Source organism: Ictalurus furcatus, chromosome 27 (assembly GCF_023375685.1).
Source record: "Ictalurus furcatus strain D&B chromosome 27, Billie_1.0, whole genome shotgun sequence".
Taxonomy (NCBI): Eukaryota; Metazoa; Chordata; class Actinopteri; order Siluriformes; family Ictaluridae; genus Ictalurus; species Ictalurus furcatus.
The window spans coordinates 17488764-17504919 of NC_071281.1; the positions used below are offsets into that span (position 1 = coordinate 17488764).

At 39.2% G+C, this 16156-nt stretch overlaps 2 protein-coding genes and 1 long non-coding RNA gene across 5 annotated transcripts in view; 2 read left to right on the plus strand and 1 right to left on the minus strand.

Moving 5' to 3' along the window:
* Positions 1–4633: 4633 nt before the first annotated feature.
* On the plus strand, positions 4634–7962 carry LOC128603075 (uncharacterized). 2 transcript variants are annotated; one of them, XM_053617275.1, is made up of 4 exons: positions 4634–5347; positions 6127–6315; positions 7045–7259; positions 7547–7962. In XM_053617275.1, the coding sequence occupies exons 1-4, from the start codon at positions 5338–5340 to the stop codon at positions 7790–7792; spliced, it is 660 nt and encodes a 219-aa protein (XP_053473250.1). In that variant the 5' UTR covers positions 4634–5337; the 3' UTR covers positions 7793–7962. The 2 variants fall into 2 exon arrangements, with proteins under 2 accessions (XP_053473250.1, XP_053473251.1); XM_053617276.1 differs by having other exon boundaries at positions 4655–5347; positions 7048–7259.
* A 506-nt stretch (positions 7963–8468) lies between these two features.
* On the minus strand, positions 8469–10268 carry LOC128603076 (uncharacterized). Its single transcript, XR_008384961.1, has 3 exons — positions 9537–10268; positions 9138–9208; positions 8469–8811 (listed from the first exon to the last, which is right to left on the minus strand). It is a non-coding gene; the product is annotated as an uncharacterized LOC128603076 (long non-coding RNA).
* Positions 10269–10912: 644 nt separating this feature from the next.
* LOC128603074 (uncharacterized) overlaps positions 10913–16156 on the plus strand; it is a 6596-nt gene continuing 1352 nt past the window's right edge. Inside the window, exons 1-5 of one of the 2 annotated variants that reach the window (XM_053617273.1) lie at positions 10913–10979; positions 11164–11364; positions 12371–12606; positions 13756–13819; positions 14991–15188. In XM_053617273.1, coding sequence (XP_053473248.1) covers positions 10970–10979; positions 11164–11364; positions 12371–12606; positions 13756–13819; positions 14991–15188 — 709 coding nt within the window. In that variant the 5' untranslated portion in view covers positions 10913–10969. The remainder of the gene's footprint in view (positions 10980–11163; positions 11365–12370; positions 12607–13755; positions 13820–14990; positions 15189–16156) is intronic. The other variant, XM_053617274.1, reaches the window with a different exon arrangement.

The window sequence follows — 16156 nt, forward strand, 5'->3', positions numbered from 1 at the left end:
CTCTCTCTCTCTCTCTCTCCCCCCCCCCCTCTCCATCTCTCTCTCTACCTTTCCCCCTCTCTCTCTCTCTCTCTCTCCCTCTCCATCTCTCTCTCTCTCCCTTTCCCTCTCTCTCTCCTCTCTCTCTCTCCCTCTCCATCTCTCTCTCTCTCCCCCCTCCCCCCTCTCTTCCTCCCCGTCTTTCTCTCTCTCCCCCTCCCCCTCCCCCTCTCTCTCCCTCTCCATCTCTCTCTCTCCCCCCTCCCCCACTCTCTCTCTCCCTCCCCCCTCCCCCACTCTCTCTCTCCCTCCCCCTCCCCCTCTCTCTCCCTCTCCATCTCTCTCTCTCTCCCCCTCCCTCTCTGTCTCTCTCCCTCTCCATCTCTCTCTCTCTCCCTTTCCGTCTCTCCCTCCCTCTCTCTCTCTCTCTCTCTCTCTCCATCCCTCTCTCTCTCTCTCCCCCTCCCTCTCTGTCTCTCTCTCTCTCTCCCTCTCCATCTCTCTCTCTCTCTCCTCTCCTCTCTCTCCTTTCCTCTCTCCTCCTCGTGCTCTCTCTCTCTCTCTCAGAGGGTAAGCCTGTTGTTCTCGTGGTGCTCCACCACACATTCGATCCGGATTACATCGCTCCAGACAGCAGACTCTGTGTAAACACAGACAGAGTGTTTGCTGTAGATTGTCTCTATCATGAAGACCAAGGTCTGCTGAAATGCCTGCTCAATGACGACGCAATCAGAGCCGTGAAGAAGCACCTGAGATGCGACGACCACATTGAGGACGACTCCAGCTGTGCACGCTGTGTTGGGGTAAGGAAAATATAGCCTTTTAATATCACCCTTATTTATATTGAACATTACTTTATTTGCTTGGCAGGAGGAAGAAGGAAAAATAATGTAGCTTAGCGGATAGCAGGTTAATCGCAACATCTTACTCCAAATTTGGTCAAAATACACACTACACTGTGTGCACAGTTATTAGGCAATTATTCCTGGTAACTTCGTGTTTTATTCTTCTGAAGTCTTTTCCAGTCAACTTGAAACTTTTCTTCTCCACACGTTTTTTTCTTTCATAACAAAGTGTTTGATTATCCGGTGGTCATGCCTCAATAGATTTACAGTCTGCAGTGTGCTGTATCCCTCTAATAAACACTTTACAATTTTCACTTTACAGTCTCAGTTAAATCTCTTTCATGGCCCGTTTTCCTGAGGTAGCAAAGTTACCTAATAATTAACCACATCTAATATAGAATGTTAATTACTTTAAGCCACACCCTCCCTCATTAAACAATTAATCTTCACCTGAAAATAATTCTACCCAGTTAGTTAGCTCAGGTTTATGTGGTTATGAGTCGGATAATATGTATAAAACGTGTGCTGTCATGGGAAAAGGATCAACAATAAGAGCACATCCCCAAGTGATTTGTTCCCGTTATACAACAGCATTTTGCCGACGATTAAAAAAAATTAAAGCTATTTTTGATGATTACATTGTATTTATTAAAGAACAGTATGCCATCCTTTTCATCCGTTTATAGTTCCTTTTACTATTCACGCTTACAAACTTATAGCCGCTATAATGAGTCATTCCCTACCAGGCTTTCTTTATTTTCTTAATGTAGACGTTAATAAGACACAGTTTGTCATGCACTACAGTTATAGATTAAAAAAAAACAAACAAAAAAACACCTTCTGACCAGTCAGAATTGAGAATTCCGTGCATCAAACACATTTGGGTTTATTTGGCTCGCTGTACAATCAATTTGTGGGCTGAATTTTGTTCTTACAGGAAGTCCTACCTGCTAGCTCTGTTTCCTCTATTGCTCCAACGCTAGCAGACAAAAGTAAAGCAAGAGTAAAGTCAGTGTGACACTGTACAAAACGAAAGCGAGTAGATGATCTAATCTAATTCTTTCCTTTTGTTGATATTTCCCCCCACGCCCCTGCTGACTGCCGAAGTTCCAACTATGTATATCCGATGCAGAAACTGGGGGGGGCGATTTACCCTCAATTTCCAAGGCATGGTACGTATCTGTTCTACTGTGTTAACCCTGGTACAGTTATAACGTCACGTTTACGGAGCTAATGTGTGTTTTAGTTAGCAGACTGAAGCAGGGTTTACAAAACTCAGCACTCCCAATCCACATGTTTACTCTCCCCCAGCTCTTAACACACATGAACCAGGTGTTAAGTACACATTATCTGGCACGTCAGAGCTAAAACGTCCCTGTCAATCAGGTCTCCAAGTTGCACTATAAAATTTTTAGCAGTTTTAAAACGCAATGACAATCTCCTCTCTCATAACATTTTCCACTGTTGACATTACTGAACATGATTTTTTGCTACGCTAATGTGTCAGGATCATGAAAAAAAGACTAAAATAGCACGTATTCATTTACAGTGCTTTTTTATATATATATATATATATATATATATATATATATATATATATATATATTTATTTATTTATATCATACAGTGGTGAATAAAATACTTAATAAGCTCGACATGTTACCGAGAAACCCCAAACCATGTACAGCTATGTTGTCTAGCTAATGAGCTAGTGTGCTGTTTAGTTAGCAAACTGAAACTCACCATGCAAGGACTCCCAGTCCATCTCTCAATACACCAGAACACCTGAACCCTGTATTAAATGACCTTGCTGGCTCGGCAACTGCTCATATTGCAGTTTAGTCAACTGCAATATGCTGAACAGAAAACACCAAAAGTTTCCACCAAAAGTTGAATTTGAATTATTATTATTATTTTTTTTTACACCTGATTATTATGAAATTGAATTTGAAACCTTGCACGAAAATTTAAACAATGAAACATAATTTCAGTCTGATCAAATTCAACAACAAAACTTTACTTACACATTCAAATAAAATAATAAAAATTGTCATATGTAAATTTTCTCATTGCTCATTCCATAATTAACCCATTCAGGTGTGTTCGGAAGAGCAGAATAAAAATGTGACTTTCCTTTTAGATATGAGAAATGCTGAGGAGTTTGGAAACTCTCTTTCCTCCATTATTTCACTTTTATTCGAAACAGGATGTAGTACAGAATTTATATCTGTAATGATTGGCTGCGAATGTTCACGAAGCGACCACTTATTCTGCTGTAATTTATAAGCTCTGTGGAAAAGCTGACAGGAATCGAACTACAACTGTGTGTCATTTTGTCTCCAGGAACAAAAACACGGGTTTTCTCAATCAATGAAAGTAGGAAATTCTTGGATGTCCAAAGTAAGATTGAGGAACGGTTGAAGAAACGCCTTCAGCTCCATCAAGTGGATTCAGAGGATTATTGTGATGTCATCATGGCTTTTGTACCCATTGTGTCCCGGGCTGGAACAGACATTGAAGCTGCTCTTCAAAATATTCCAAGTAAGAGATTTCCTTCGGTCAATTAAGACCATGTCCAATATCATTAACTACTGTTTTAAATACAGAAGACAAAACAGAACGCCAGCATACATTCCCATATTTGCCTGACAGACTGTTCTGACATAATATCTAGAATTGTAGTATGCAGTTTAGAACGTAGATTTAACCAGTTCTTTCAATGTGAAGCGGTTAGTAGTCAAGAATGCATAAAAAAATCATACCTGTACTATTTGATAGTTTTTTGTGCTCATTTAAATGCCAAGTTAAATACCCATAAATACCATTAAATACCATTAAATACTAATACCATGTTTATTTTGGATTTCTGCCACATTCTACAATAGTGATGAATGAAAGTAAATGTGCAATATCTTCAATATTTAATATTCAAGATTCTGCACTATTTCTAGGGCCCTATTTAAATGTAAGCTAACGTATGATATTGACCATTATCACGTAATGGAGGTTTGCAGGTTAACCAGTTTAGTAAAACACAGACAAACAAATCCAGGATTTATAGGCAGGTTCGGTGTCAGAAACCAGGCGGAGATCAGGCGATGAACAAACAGACTGAAATCGGCTAGGCAGAAACGTAAATCGATAAACTATAACAAAGTCTAAGCACAGGCCAGGTAACGTCAGGTACACAGAGACAAAACGGAGCATATACTTCACATTCATGTTGTGAATAAGAGTCTGTTTTAAAGAGCCAGCGAGTGTGTGTGTGGTCGATTGAACGCAGGTGTGTTGAAACAGAAGCTCGGTGATTGTGATCGAGGCAGTGTATGTGTGCTCTGGGGAGCGTAGTCCGCGGTGGCCATGTTTTTAGGCCGCGGTGCCTGCTGGGAAGTGGAGCTTGCAGACTGAGATGACCTGACAACCATGTTCACTGCTTTGTACAAAAGGTCAGATTGTCCTCATGTCTGATCTCTTCTACTGAAGCGTGTGATCAGACGACACTCCGATGGATTTGATCTAAAATGGATCATGAGGTTTTACACAAACTTGTGGAGTCAACGGCAGCTCAAGTGCACACGGTCACAAGCAAAAACGGGACGTACCAAATACTAAGAAACTTCATGTAAATATTTCAAAGCTTCTACTTTTCACTCAAAGTTGTATAGACATTGCTGCTGAAATTAAATAAAATTAAATAAAATAATTCTAAAATGTATCATTTTAAAGCATGTTCATTTTTATTTACTAGATGTTAAATATTATTATTAAAATAAAGCTATACACAATGTCCAAGCATGCACATGAAAAACAACAACAACAACTGAACAAACGTGAGACGTGAGATCTGTTTTAGAATACGAAACCGAGAAAGTAAACACACACACTTGGTTAAAGCTTCTGTTTTCTGTGTCTCTGTATTAACAGATCGGTTACTGACAGTTTAAAGAAACGGTTGCTGTGCTCGGAGATTTTAAAACATGGCTGCACATTTTTACGCATTTTCACGTAATCACTTTTAAGACTTTACATTCTACTTCAATTCCATTTGTCTTTACAGACATTACACGATATTAAATGTAACATTAAATGGATAAAAGTAAAATAAAAATAATAATAATAAAAATAAAAAAAAAAGCATTTTTATCCTTCAATGCATTAAAACATCAATTGTGGTAAATTGTGGTATAAGATGAATCAATCACTTCCGGACATGCTGTTATAGGAAAATGATCAACAGGAACACAAACACCATCACACCACCCTGTCAGTGATTATTTTTTCTGCAACAGCACGAGACAGAGTGTTTACACACACACACACACACACACACACACACACACACAGAGGGGCTTCTTACAGGAATTTGAAATTTGCTTTCCTGTAAATGCATGACTTAACAGATGTCCTGACAGAGCGAAAGTGAAAGTGAATTTATCAGTCTTTCTGTCTCTCTGCACCTAAACTGATCCTCGACAGATCACACGACAAACCTGGGCTTTCATTTGACTTCAAAATGCTTCCCGGTATGTGTTCTTAACTAATAAACGCTTCTGCATGGCTGATGATGATGCATTTGTTTCGCTGTGCTCGTGTAGCCTCTGAATGTTTGCATGTGGCATTACTGTAGTCAGTGAAAGAAAATGAATAATCTGTACATGATCAGTAAACAGTAACAGCGTGTTTTTAATCCTGACGAGTTCATTATTAAATGTTTATAAGCATTCATTTACGGTCCTGACTGCTAAGCTGTGATGTCATGCTAATAATTATGCATGGAAGGGTTTTTTGTTTTTGTGTTTTTGGTGCCATTTTGTGTCGGGTTTTTTTACGACCATTGGTGGCGCTGTTGCTCTTTCCTTGTTCTACAGCACTCCAAAATAACCCACTTTAAGATATTTGTTGAGAAAATAATGTGATGTGAATGTAAAAAATAAAAATTAAACCTTATATTAGTGTGTTGTTTTTTTAATGTCTGAAAGCCCTGTGAGCACATTCACACCAGTCTATCCTGGAGACATAAAATCCCCAACACCTGACAATATCCATGATATTGTGCATCATAATGCTAATATACAGTATTGAGAAATCAATGATATCGTTATATCACTCACCCTTATAATGAAGTGCTGCAGTGCAGTCCTGGGATGATGTAATATGTGTCTCTTTATAACTCCTGTACACTTAATACTGTATGTTTTTCATTCTGTGAATATAAACCGTGAAGCATGGCTTTCTGAACGATTGCACTGCTCATGTTCTTGTGTATTTATTGTATATTTATGTTCTGTTCTCTGATCTCCAGTACGCAGTGTCTACCCTCTGGTTTTAGGGAAAACCATGAACTCCGATAAGCACTTTATGGATCGTCTCAGATCCGAAGTGAAGCTACATGAAGTGGACTCGCAGAATGACTGTGATGTCCTCATTACTTTCGTCCCGATTGTGTCTCGAGCTGGAACGGACATTCAAGCTGCTCTTGAAAGAATTCCCAGTAAACACACGCATTCATTAGGCTGCTTTCACATTTACCCATGTTTTTTCCTCAGCTGTAAGCACACATTTTCCAGAACACATTTTATGTAGTCCTACAGGAAAGCTGCCTTCTGTGTTTTTGGGAACCTAAATCTGCAAAAAGTTCAAATAAAAATGAAAAGTGACATCAAGCACATTTTTACCTGCCTGAACTGATCAGGTTGGTTAGTGAGTGAAAATGAGACGATTTACGACGGACTGAATAGAAAATATTTGATTGGCAGTGTTGCAGTGTAACATAAAAACGGTGTGTATTGTATGTTTGGGATGTTCAATGCAGTCAAGTTGCATAAAAACTCTAACTCTAACTTTTCGGCCTCTGCCGGAAAAAAAAAGCTGTACAAAGCTGTAGCGAAGACAAAACAACCCCCTGATCACCAGAGTTACACCAGTCTTTATTTCATCTTCATTACTGATCATAATAAATCTAATGTAGAATGCAAGTGTGAGACTAGCTAGGACTGCTAAAAGCGTTGTCATGGTTGCAGTGGGAGCATCGCAAGGGGCGACTTATTTTACATCAGCACAAAAATGTTCAGGTCAGTACTTAAAATAAAAACAGGGCAAGTGTGAAAGCAGCCTTTATTGAAAACCTCTGTATATAATATATATTTAAATATGAATTATATATGTTATGTGAGCTCTCTCTCTCTCTCTCTCTCTCTCTCTCTCTCTCTCTCTCGCTCAGCAGAACATTCATACAAGCGCGTCGTTCTGGTGTCTCTCCATCACACATATGATCCTAATTACATCGCACCAGACAGCAGACACTCTGTTCACAGGAATGACGTGTTTGCTGTGGACTGTCTCTATCATGAAGACATGGGACTGCTGAACTCCCGAACCAATGATGAGGCACTGAAAAGAGTAATAAAGCATCTAGGAGGAGAAACACCATATAAGGTCTCTGAATGGAGCCTGTTGATTGTGAATAAAATGTTAAACATCTGCCGCACTACAGTCACTGACACCATGATACAGCCGTGATAAATGCTACAGCCGACGCATGCACCGTTATTTGTACATTTTTAAAATGAACATATTTTATACGATTAATTTAAACATGCATGTTATCATATTTTGTTATAAGTAGTTTAAATATTTTTCTATATTTTGATCAGCCGGTGTGTCGTACAGGAAACTGGTGTGCTTGTGTGTAAACCAGCTAATTTCACTCTCTTCCCCTGCAGGCTGCGGACAAGACCGAACTGATTCATTGGTTATGCGCCGTGCTGAGCATCTTTCTTTTTTACTTTGTTCTGCCAGAAGGGTACAGCTTCTTCAACTTCTTAATTTTGGAGATATTGCTGCTGATTATCATATCTGTGTCCCTGAGATACTGCAACAAGTATCTCAAAAATAGCAAATACCACCTTGGGAAGTGGACTCCTTGGATTTTTACTGGTATGAACGTTGTCCTCATGCTTGTCACATAGTCCCTCCGAGGAGTCTGTGCATGAGTTGAATGATGCCACTGAACACAGTCAAAACATGTGATACGGATAATATTGCTTTGCCTGATATCGTGGTATGTGGTTTAGAAAACTTGTTAATATTAAATAAACACTTCTCTGTTCAATAATAAACTATAGGCATGGGGGACAAAAATGTGTTCATTTGTGGTTTTGTTAAAAGTTAAAATTAAAAGAAGTGAATTCAGGATTAATAGAACGATTAATTTAAGATTAAATTAAAAATAAACTAAAATTAAATGAAATGAATCAAATGAGTAAAATACACCGTACTGTGCAACAGTCTTAGGGACTCTGTTTGTTTAGCATAAATTTTGTTATAGATATTTATTTGATGAATTCTGCTTTATCGAGTCAGTACAGAAACGTTTTAGATCTCCAAACATTACTTATCCAAAAATATAATGTTGCAGAAAAATATTTACGTTAGAAGAGAAAGCAACGTATTACATAAGAGACCACTTTTCAGAGAACAAAACATAATGAAGGGTTTTGCATGCAAAGAAGAAGAAGAAGAAGAAGAAGAAGAAGCAAACATGACAGTCAAAGTCTCCAGAAAACGTCAGATTCTCCAAGTGATTAGTTTATGGCTCCAGATTAGACAATTTGACGTCAATGAGACGACTAAAACACAGTGCAGTTCTTTGGATGGCAGTGTGATCCATTTAATATCACTGACAACATTTCAGATCAGTGCAATCTCAAAGTGTGGCTTTATGTCTCAATGATTGGAAACCAGATGCAACTGGATCCAAGTTCAGGGCTTTTCAAATATTAGCAGATCTAATCCAAACCTGGGAACAAACCTCTACTCAGTATAGAAAATAAAAGTGCATGGAACAGTCAAAGATAATGGCAGAAAGTATCAAATGTAGCTTGTATGAGTGAATGAATGCCTTTTATGAACAGAAACAGAAACAGAAACCATTTTCTAATCTTCAGCTTACAGTCTGAAGTGTCGCATTGTCCATGGGTGATAAAGCCTGTGAGACACAAACAGTTTAACACAAGTACTGAGTGACTTTATTAGGGTTTATACTACATTATAATCCATCATCACACCAATAATCAATATCCACAAAAGAGACAGGTGATAAAATTGTATTATAAATGAAAGAAACAAGATATCAGGATTTCAAAGTAGACTTGGATTGCAGTGTAATCACAAGTGTGCCTTTGCTTAGAAGCTGAAACATGGAGAACCAAACGAAGCAAAACGACAAAAGGAACAACAATGTGTGGACAAGGGGTGTACTCAGGAGGAATGCTGAAAAACAAGAAAGTTCAGAAAGAACAAAACACCTCCTACCCAAGCATGCAGATCCAAGTGTCCACACCCAGGCTACACGCCACCAACACAGCAGTTTCCGATCATGTGACCTTACCGGGAAAACAAAAATCGAGATATTAAACGTATGACATTTGTTTAATTTTATCGTGTCAAGACCAGTATCTCTAAACTAGCAACACCGTTATTTATAACCACAATAAACATAACCACGTCAGCGTCTGTACGCTGTTGAGAAAAAAAGAATACTTTAACTACACAGACTTGTAGATATTTTATTTAATAAATATTTAAAATGGTCCAAAATGAGAGATATGACAAATCTTTTCAGTTGCTCTCCTGTCTGAATGAAGAGATGAGTAAGTAAAGTAGATATGTGACCAAACACTCTGAACAAGTCGTCTGGGATGGAGATAATACCCGCAGATCAACACGTGTGTCACGATTCCCCCTTGAAGCAGCGTGCTCTAAGCGCGAATGCGCGAGCACCTGCTTTTCCGCTGTCGACCATAGTGACATTGGGACACGTGTGTTTTGTTTATGTTTGTCATGTCTCCTCCCTGTTCCGTCATTGGCTGGGAATTCACGTGGGTCTGTATTGCTCCCAGCTGATAGCAGTTTACACGCTAATCATGTCCGCATATATACCGCGCGCTTCCCAGCACACAACGCGGAAGAGTAATAAGTCGTAAGTAAATGTTTAGCGGCAGTTTAGTTCGCGTCATAGTCATAGTCATAGTCATAGTCATAGTCATAGTCATAGTCATAGTCATAGTCAGTCCGCGCTGGATTCTCCGCTTCCAGTCCCTCGTTCTAGTTCGTGTCTTGTTTTGGTTATCGACCTAGATTCCTGCCTAGCCCCGTGTATACCTGTTTGCCAATCGCCTGACCTCTTGCCTGTTTATGAATTACGTTTTGGATCACGTTTTGGATTTGTCTGCCTGCCTGTCTCTTTAAATAAACAACTGTTATCCTGCACTTGCATCCGCCTTATCTCTGCTTCGTATCTCTGCTACGATGTGTGACAACGTGTATGTATGAATTTGACACTTTCCTGCATTTATGAGGGATCGAGTGAACATTCGTGTATTCTTCAGGAGCGTATATCTTCTAAAAGGCATTTCAACCTAATGCAATTTTCCTTTTATTTTATTTAGCTTTATTTTATTTTACCTAATTAACATTAAGTTATTATTTAGCATGTAAACTGTATAGTTGTTTGTTGTTGTTTTTTTAAATAGACTTCATAGACCATCAGAGAAATCCTCCAAACATGTTCTTCAGTTAAATATCTGCTCCTCGTTAAATATACACACACATGTAGGTAAAGACACACACTTCTGAGTGGTGAGAGGCGGTCACTGAGGCCAATGTTCACAACGCTACAGGAATGAAGAACGAGTCTGGTACTGAGTACTTCACCCTGTCACTGTTCCACTAAGGCATTACAGTCCACTTTTCCTGACGTTTTCAGAAATAAAACTGAAATGACTGAAAAGTCTCACTGGCAAAACACAAGATCCCAAGAGTGCTGCTTGTATAAAGTGCATCATTTTATATTTTACTGGATAAAATATACAGTGATCAACTAAAAGAGAATATAAATCAACTTCAGGGTGATAACAGTGACTCCACAGTCGGTTTTATGCATTACACATTCATGTTCACACTGTAAACATTCTCTGCACTGAGGTATTTATAGACGCTTCATTTGTTCATTGTTTCCAAGAAACGCAGCCTGAGCCCTAAAAGTGAAAGTAAAAGTACCAGATAAAAAACAAGCCGTGATTTGCACTTTGTCCACCAACGAATTCAGTCCAGAGCGTGTAACTCGGCTGAGATCCCCCTTCAAAATGATCCAAGGTATGTGTTCTTGATAAAATCTTATTGTATGATATTATGTGATATTGTGCTGATCCTGTTGAACCATTTGCTCTGTGAATGCGACTTGAGAAATTGTAGCATTTGCATGTTTTCAGCCCATTCCATTAACCCTTTATTTCCATAGTTAATCATGTAAAAGCTGCTTCTTTTTCCTGATGTACAGTCTTTCCAGCGATGATCAGATTTTTTGTCATGGTCCTTGGGAACACCGTGAATTCCCACAAGACCTTCATGGAGCGTCTGACAATTTCACAAAAACTTCGTGGAGTGAATTCGGTGAACGACAGTGATGTCATCATTGCTTTTGTCCCAATTGTGTCTCGAGCTGGAACTGACATTGGAGCTGCAATGGCCAAAATTCCTCGTAAGTACAAACAACTCTCTCTTCCTGTGTTCACAGTTAACAAAATAAACCAACTGTAGTTTACTGTAAGAAATTACTTTAAAATCTTCATTTATAATTAGTATTATTTGAGTAATAAATGCGTAATTGAATAATGTAAGTAGTGAAGTATTATTATTATTATTATTATTATTATTATTATTACTATCAAATATGACTAAGCTAAGGCTAAGCAAGTAAGCAAACTATTTATCTTTTTCCCAAACCGAGTATTAATCTCCTTAAACATTCAGGAGCCATCACTGGGTTCAGACGTACACTCTTCACTCTCATACACACCTCTCCTATTACTGCCACTGTACTTACTGAACCATTTATAGTAGTAAAGATTTAAATCACCTGGTATAACCCTCAAAAAAGTGTGTAAAGTAATTAACTCAGTGTCATCTCCTCTCTCTCTCTCTCTCTCTCTCTCTCTCTCTCTCTCTCTCTCTCTCTCTCTCCCCCCCCCCTCCCTCTCCATCTCTCTCTCTACCTTTCCCCCTCTCTCTCTCTCTCTCTCTCCCTCTCCATCTCTCTCTCTCTCCCTTTCCCTCTCTCTCTCCTCTCTCTCTCTCCCTCTCCATCTCTCTCTCTCTCCCCCCTCCCCCCTCTCTTCCTCCCCGTCTTTCTCTCTCTCCCCCTCCCCCTCCCCCTCTCTCTCCCTCTCCATCTCTCTCTCTCCCCCCTCCCCCACTCTCTCTCTCCCTCCCCCCTCCCCCACTCTCTCTCTCCCTCCCCCTCCCCCTCTCTCTCCCTCTCCATCTCTCTCTCTCTCCCCCTCCCTCTCTGTCTCTCTCCCTCTCCATCTCTCTCTCTCTCCCTTTCCGTCTCTCCCTCCCTCTCTCTCTCTCTCTCTCTCTCCATCCCTCTCTCTCTCTCTCCCCCTCCCTCTCTGTCTCTCTCTCTCTCTCCCTCTCCATCTCTCTCTCTCTCTCCCTCTCCATCTCTCTCTCTCTCTCTCTCTCTCTCTCTCTCTCTCTCTCAGAGGGTAAGCCTGTTGTTCTCGTGGTGCTCCACCACACATTCGATCCGGATTACATCGCTCCAGACAGCAGACTCTGTGTAAACACAGACAGAGTGTTTGCTGTAGATTGTCTCTATCATGAAGACCAAGGTCTGCTGAAATGCCTGCTCAATGACGACGCAATCAGAGCCGTGAAGAAGCACCTGAGATGCGACGACCACATTGAGGACGACTCCAGCTGTGCACGCTGTGTTGGGGTAAGGAAAATATAGCCTTTTAATATCACCCTTATTTATATTGAACATTACTTTATTTGCTTGGCAGGAGGAAGAAGGAAAAATAATGTAGCTTAGCGGATAGCAGGTTAATCGCAACATCTTACTCCAAATTTGGTCAAAATACACACTACACTGTGTGCACAGTTATTAGGCAATTATTCCTGGTAACTTCGTGTTTTATTCTTCTGAAGTCTTTTCCAGTCAACTTGAAACTTTTCTTCTCCACACGTTTTTTTCTTTCATAACAAAGTGTTTGATTATCCGGTGGTCATGCCTCAATAGATTTACAGTCTGCAGTGTGCTGTATCCCTCTAATAAACACTTTACAATTTTCACTTTACAGTCTCAGTTAAATCTCTTTCATGGCCCGTTTTCCTGAGGTAGCAAAGTTACCTAATAATTAACCACATCTAATATAGAATGTTAATTACTTTAAGCCACACCCTCCCTCATTAAACAATTAATCTTCACCTGAAAATAATTCTACCCAGTTAGTTAGCTCAGGTTTATGTGGTTATGAGTCGGATAATATGTATAAAACGTGTGCTGTCATGGGAAAAGGATCAACAATAAGAGCACATCCCCAAGTGATTTGTTCCCGTTATACAACAGCATTTTGCCGACGATTAAAAAAAATTAAAGCTATTTTTGATGATTACATTGTATTTATTAAAGAACAGTATGCCATCCTTTTCATCCGTTTATAGTTCCTTTTACTATTCACGCTTACAAACTTATAGCCGCTATAATGAGTCATTCCCTACCAGGCTTTCTTTATTTTCTTAATGTAGACGTTAATAAGACACAGTTTGTCATGCACTACAGTTATAGATTAAAAAAAAACAAACAAAAAAACACCTTCTGACCAGTCAGAATTGAGAATTCCGTGCATCAAACACATTTGGGTTTATTTGGCTCGCTGTACAATCAATTTGTGGGCTGAATTTTGTTCTTACAGGAAGTCCTACCTGCTAGCTCTGTTTCCTCTATTGCTCCAACGCTAGCAGACAAAAGTAAAGCAAGAGTAAAGTCAGTGTGACACTGTACAAAACGAAAGCGAGTAGATGATCTAATCTAATTCTTTCCTTTTGTTGATATTTCCCCCCACGCCCCTGCTGACTGCCGAAGTTCCAACTATGTATATCCGATGCAGAAACTGGGGGGGCGATTTACCCTCAATTTCCAAGGCATGGTACGTATCTGTTCTACTGTGTTAACCCTGGTACAGTTATAACGTCACGTTTACGGAGCTAATGTGTGTTTTAGTTAGCAGACTGAAGCAGGGTTTACAAAACTCAGCACTCCCAATCCACATGTTTACTCTCCCCCAGCTCTTAACACACATGAACCAGGTGTTAAGTACACATTATCTGGCACGTCAGAGCTAAAACGTCCCTGTCAATCAGGTCTCCAAGTTGCACTATAAAATTTTTAGCAGTTTTAAAACGCAATGACAATCTCCTCTCTCATAACATTTTCCACTGTTGACATTACTGAACATGATTTTTTGCTACGCTAATGTGTCAGGATCATGAAAAAAAGACTAAAATAGCACGTATTCATTTACAGTGCTTTTTTATATATATATATATATATATATATATATATATATATATATATATATATTTATTTATTTATATCATACAGTGGTGAATAAAATACTTAATAAGCTCGACATGTTACCGAGAAACCCCAAACCATGTACAGCTATGTTGTCTAGCTAATGAGCTAGTGTGCTGTTTAGTTAGCAAACTGAAACTCACCATGCAAGGACTCCCAGTCCATCTCTCAATACACCAGAACACCTGAACCCTGTATTAAATGACCTTGCTGGCTCGGCAACTGCTCATATTGCAGTTTAGTCAACTGCAATATGCTGAACAGAAAACACCAAAAGTTTCCACCAAAAGTTGAATTTGAATTATTATTATTATTTTTTTTTACACCTGATTATTATGAAATTGAATTTGAAACCTTGCACGAAAATTTAAACAATGAAACATAATTTCAGTCTGATCAAATTCAACAACAAAACTTTACTTACACATTCAAATAAAATAATAAAAATTGTCATATGTAAATTTTCTCATTGCTCATTCCATAATTAACCCATTCAGGTGTGTTCGGAAGAGCAGAATAAAAATGTGACTTTCCTTTTAGATATGAGAAATGCTGAGGAGTTTGGAAACTCTCTTTCCTCCATTATTTCACTTTTATTCGAAACAGGATGTAGTACAGAATTTATATCTGTAATGATTGGCTGCGAATGTTCACGAAGCGACCACTTATTCTGCTGTAATTTATAAGCTCTGTGGAAAAGCTGACAGGAATCGAACTACAACTGTGTGTCATTTTGTCTCCAGGAACAAAAACACGGGTTTTCTCAATCAATGAAAGTAGGAAATTCTTGGATGTCCAAAGTAAGATTGAGGAACGGTTGAAGAAACGCCTTCAGCTCCATCAAGTGGATTCAGAGGATTATTGTGATGTCATCATGGCTTTTGTACCCATTGTGTCCCGGGCTGGAACAGACATTGAAGCTGCTCTTCAAAATATTCCAAGTAAGAGATTTCCTTCGGTCAATTAAGACCATGTCCAATATCATTAACTACTGTTTTAAATACAGAAGACAAAACAGAACGCCAGCATACATTCCCATATTTGCCTGACAGACTGTTCTGACATAATATCTAGAACTGTAGTATGCAGTTTAGAACGTAGATTTAACCAGTTCTTTCAATGTGAAGCGGTTAGTAGTCAAGAATGCATAAAAAAATCATACCTGTACTATTTGATAGTTTTTTGTGCTCATTTAAATGCCAAGTTAAATACCCATAAATACCATTAAATACCATTAAATACTAATACCATGTTTATTTTGGATTTCTGCCACATTCTACAATAGTGATGAATGAAAGTAAATGTGCAATATCTTCAATATTTAATATTCAAGATTCTGCACTATTTCTAGGGCCCTATTTAAATGTAAGCTAACGTATGATATTGACCATTATCACGTAATGGAGGTTTGCAGGTTAACCAGTTTAGTAAAACACAGACAAACAAATCCAGGATTTATAGGCAGGTTCGGTGTCAGAAACCAGGGGAAGATCAGGCGATGAACAAACAGACTGAAATCGGCTAGGCAGAAACGTAAATCGATAAACTATAACAAAGTCTAAGCACAGGCCAGGTAACGTCAGGTACACAGAGACAAAACGGAGCATATACTTCACATTCATGTTGTGAATAAGAGTCTGTTTTAAAGAGCCAGCGAGTGTGTGTGTGGTCGATTGAACGCAGGTGTGTTGAAACAGAAGCTCGGTGATTGTGATCGAGGCAGTGTATGTGTGCTCTGGGGAGCGTAGTCCGCGGTGGCCATGTTTTTAGGCCGCGGTGCCTGCTGGGAAGTGGAGCTTGCAGACTGAGATGACCTGACAACCATGTTCACTGCTTTGTACAAAAGGTCAGATTGTCCTCATGTCTGATCTCTTCTACTGAAGCGTGTGATCAGACGACACTCCGATGG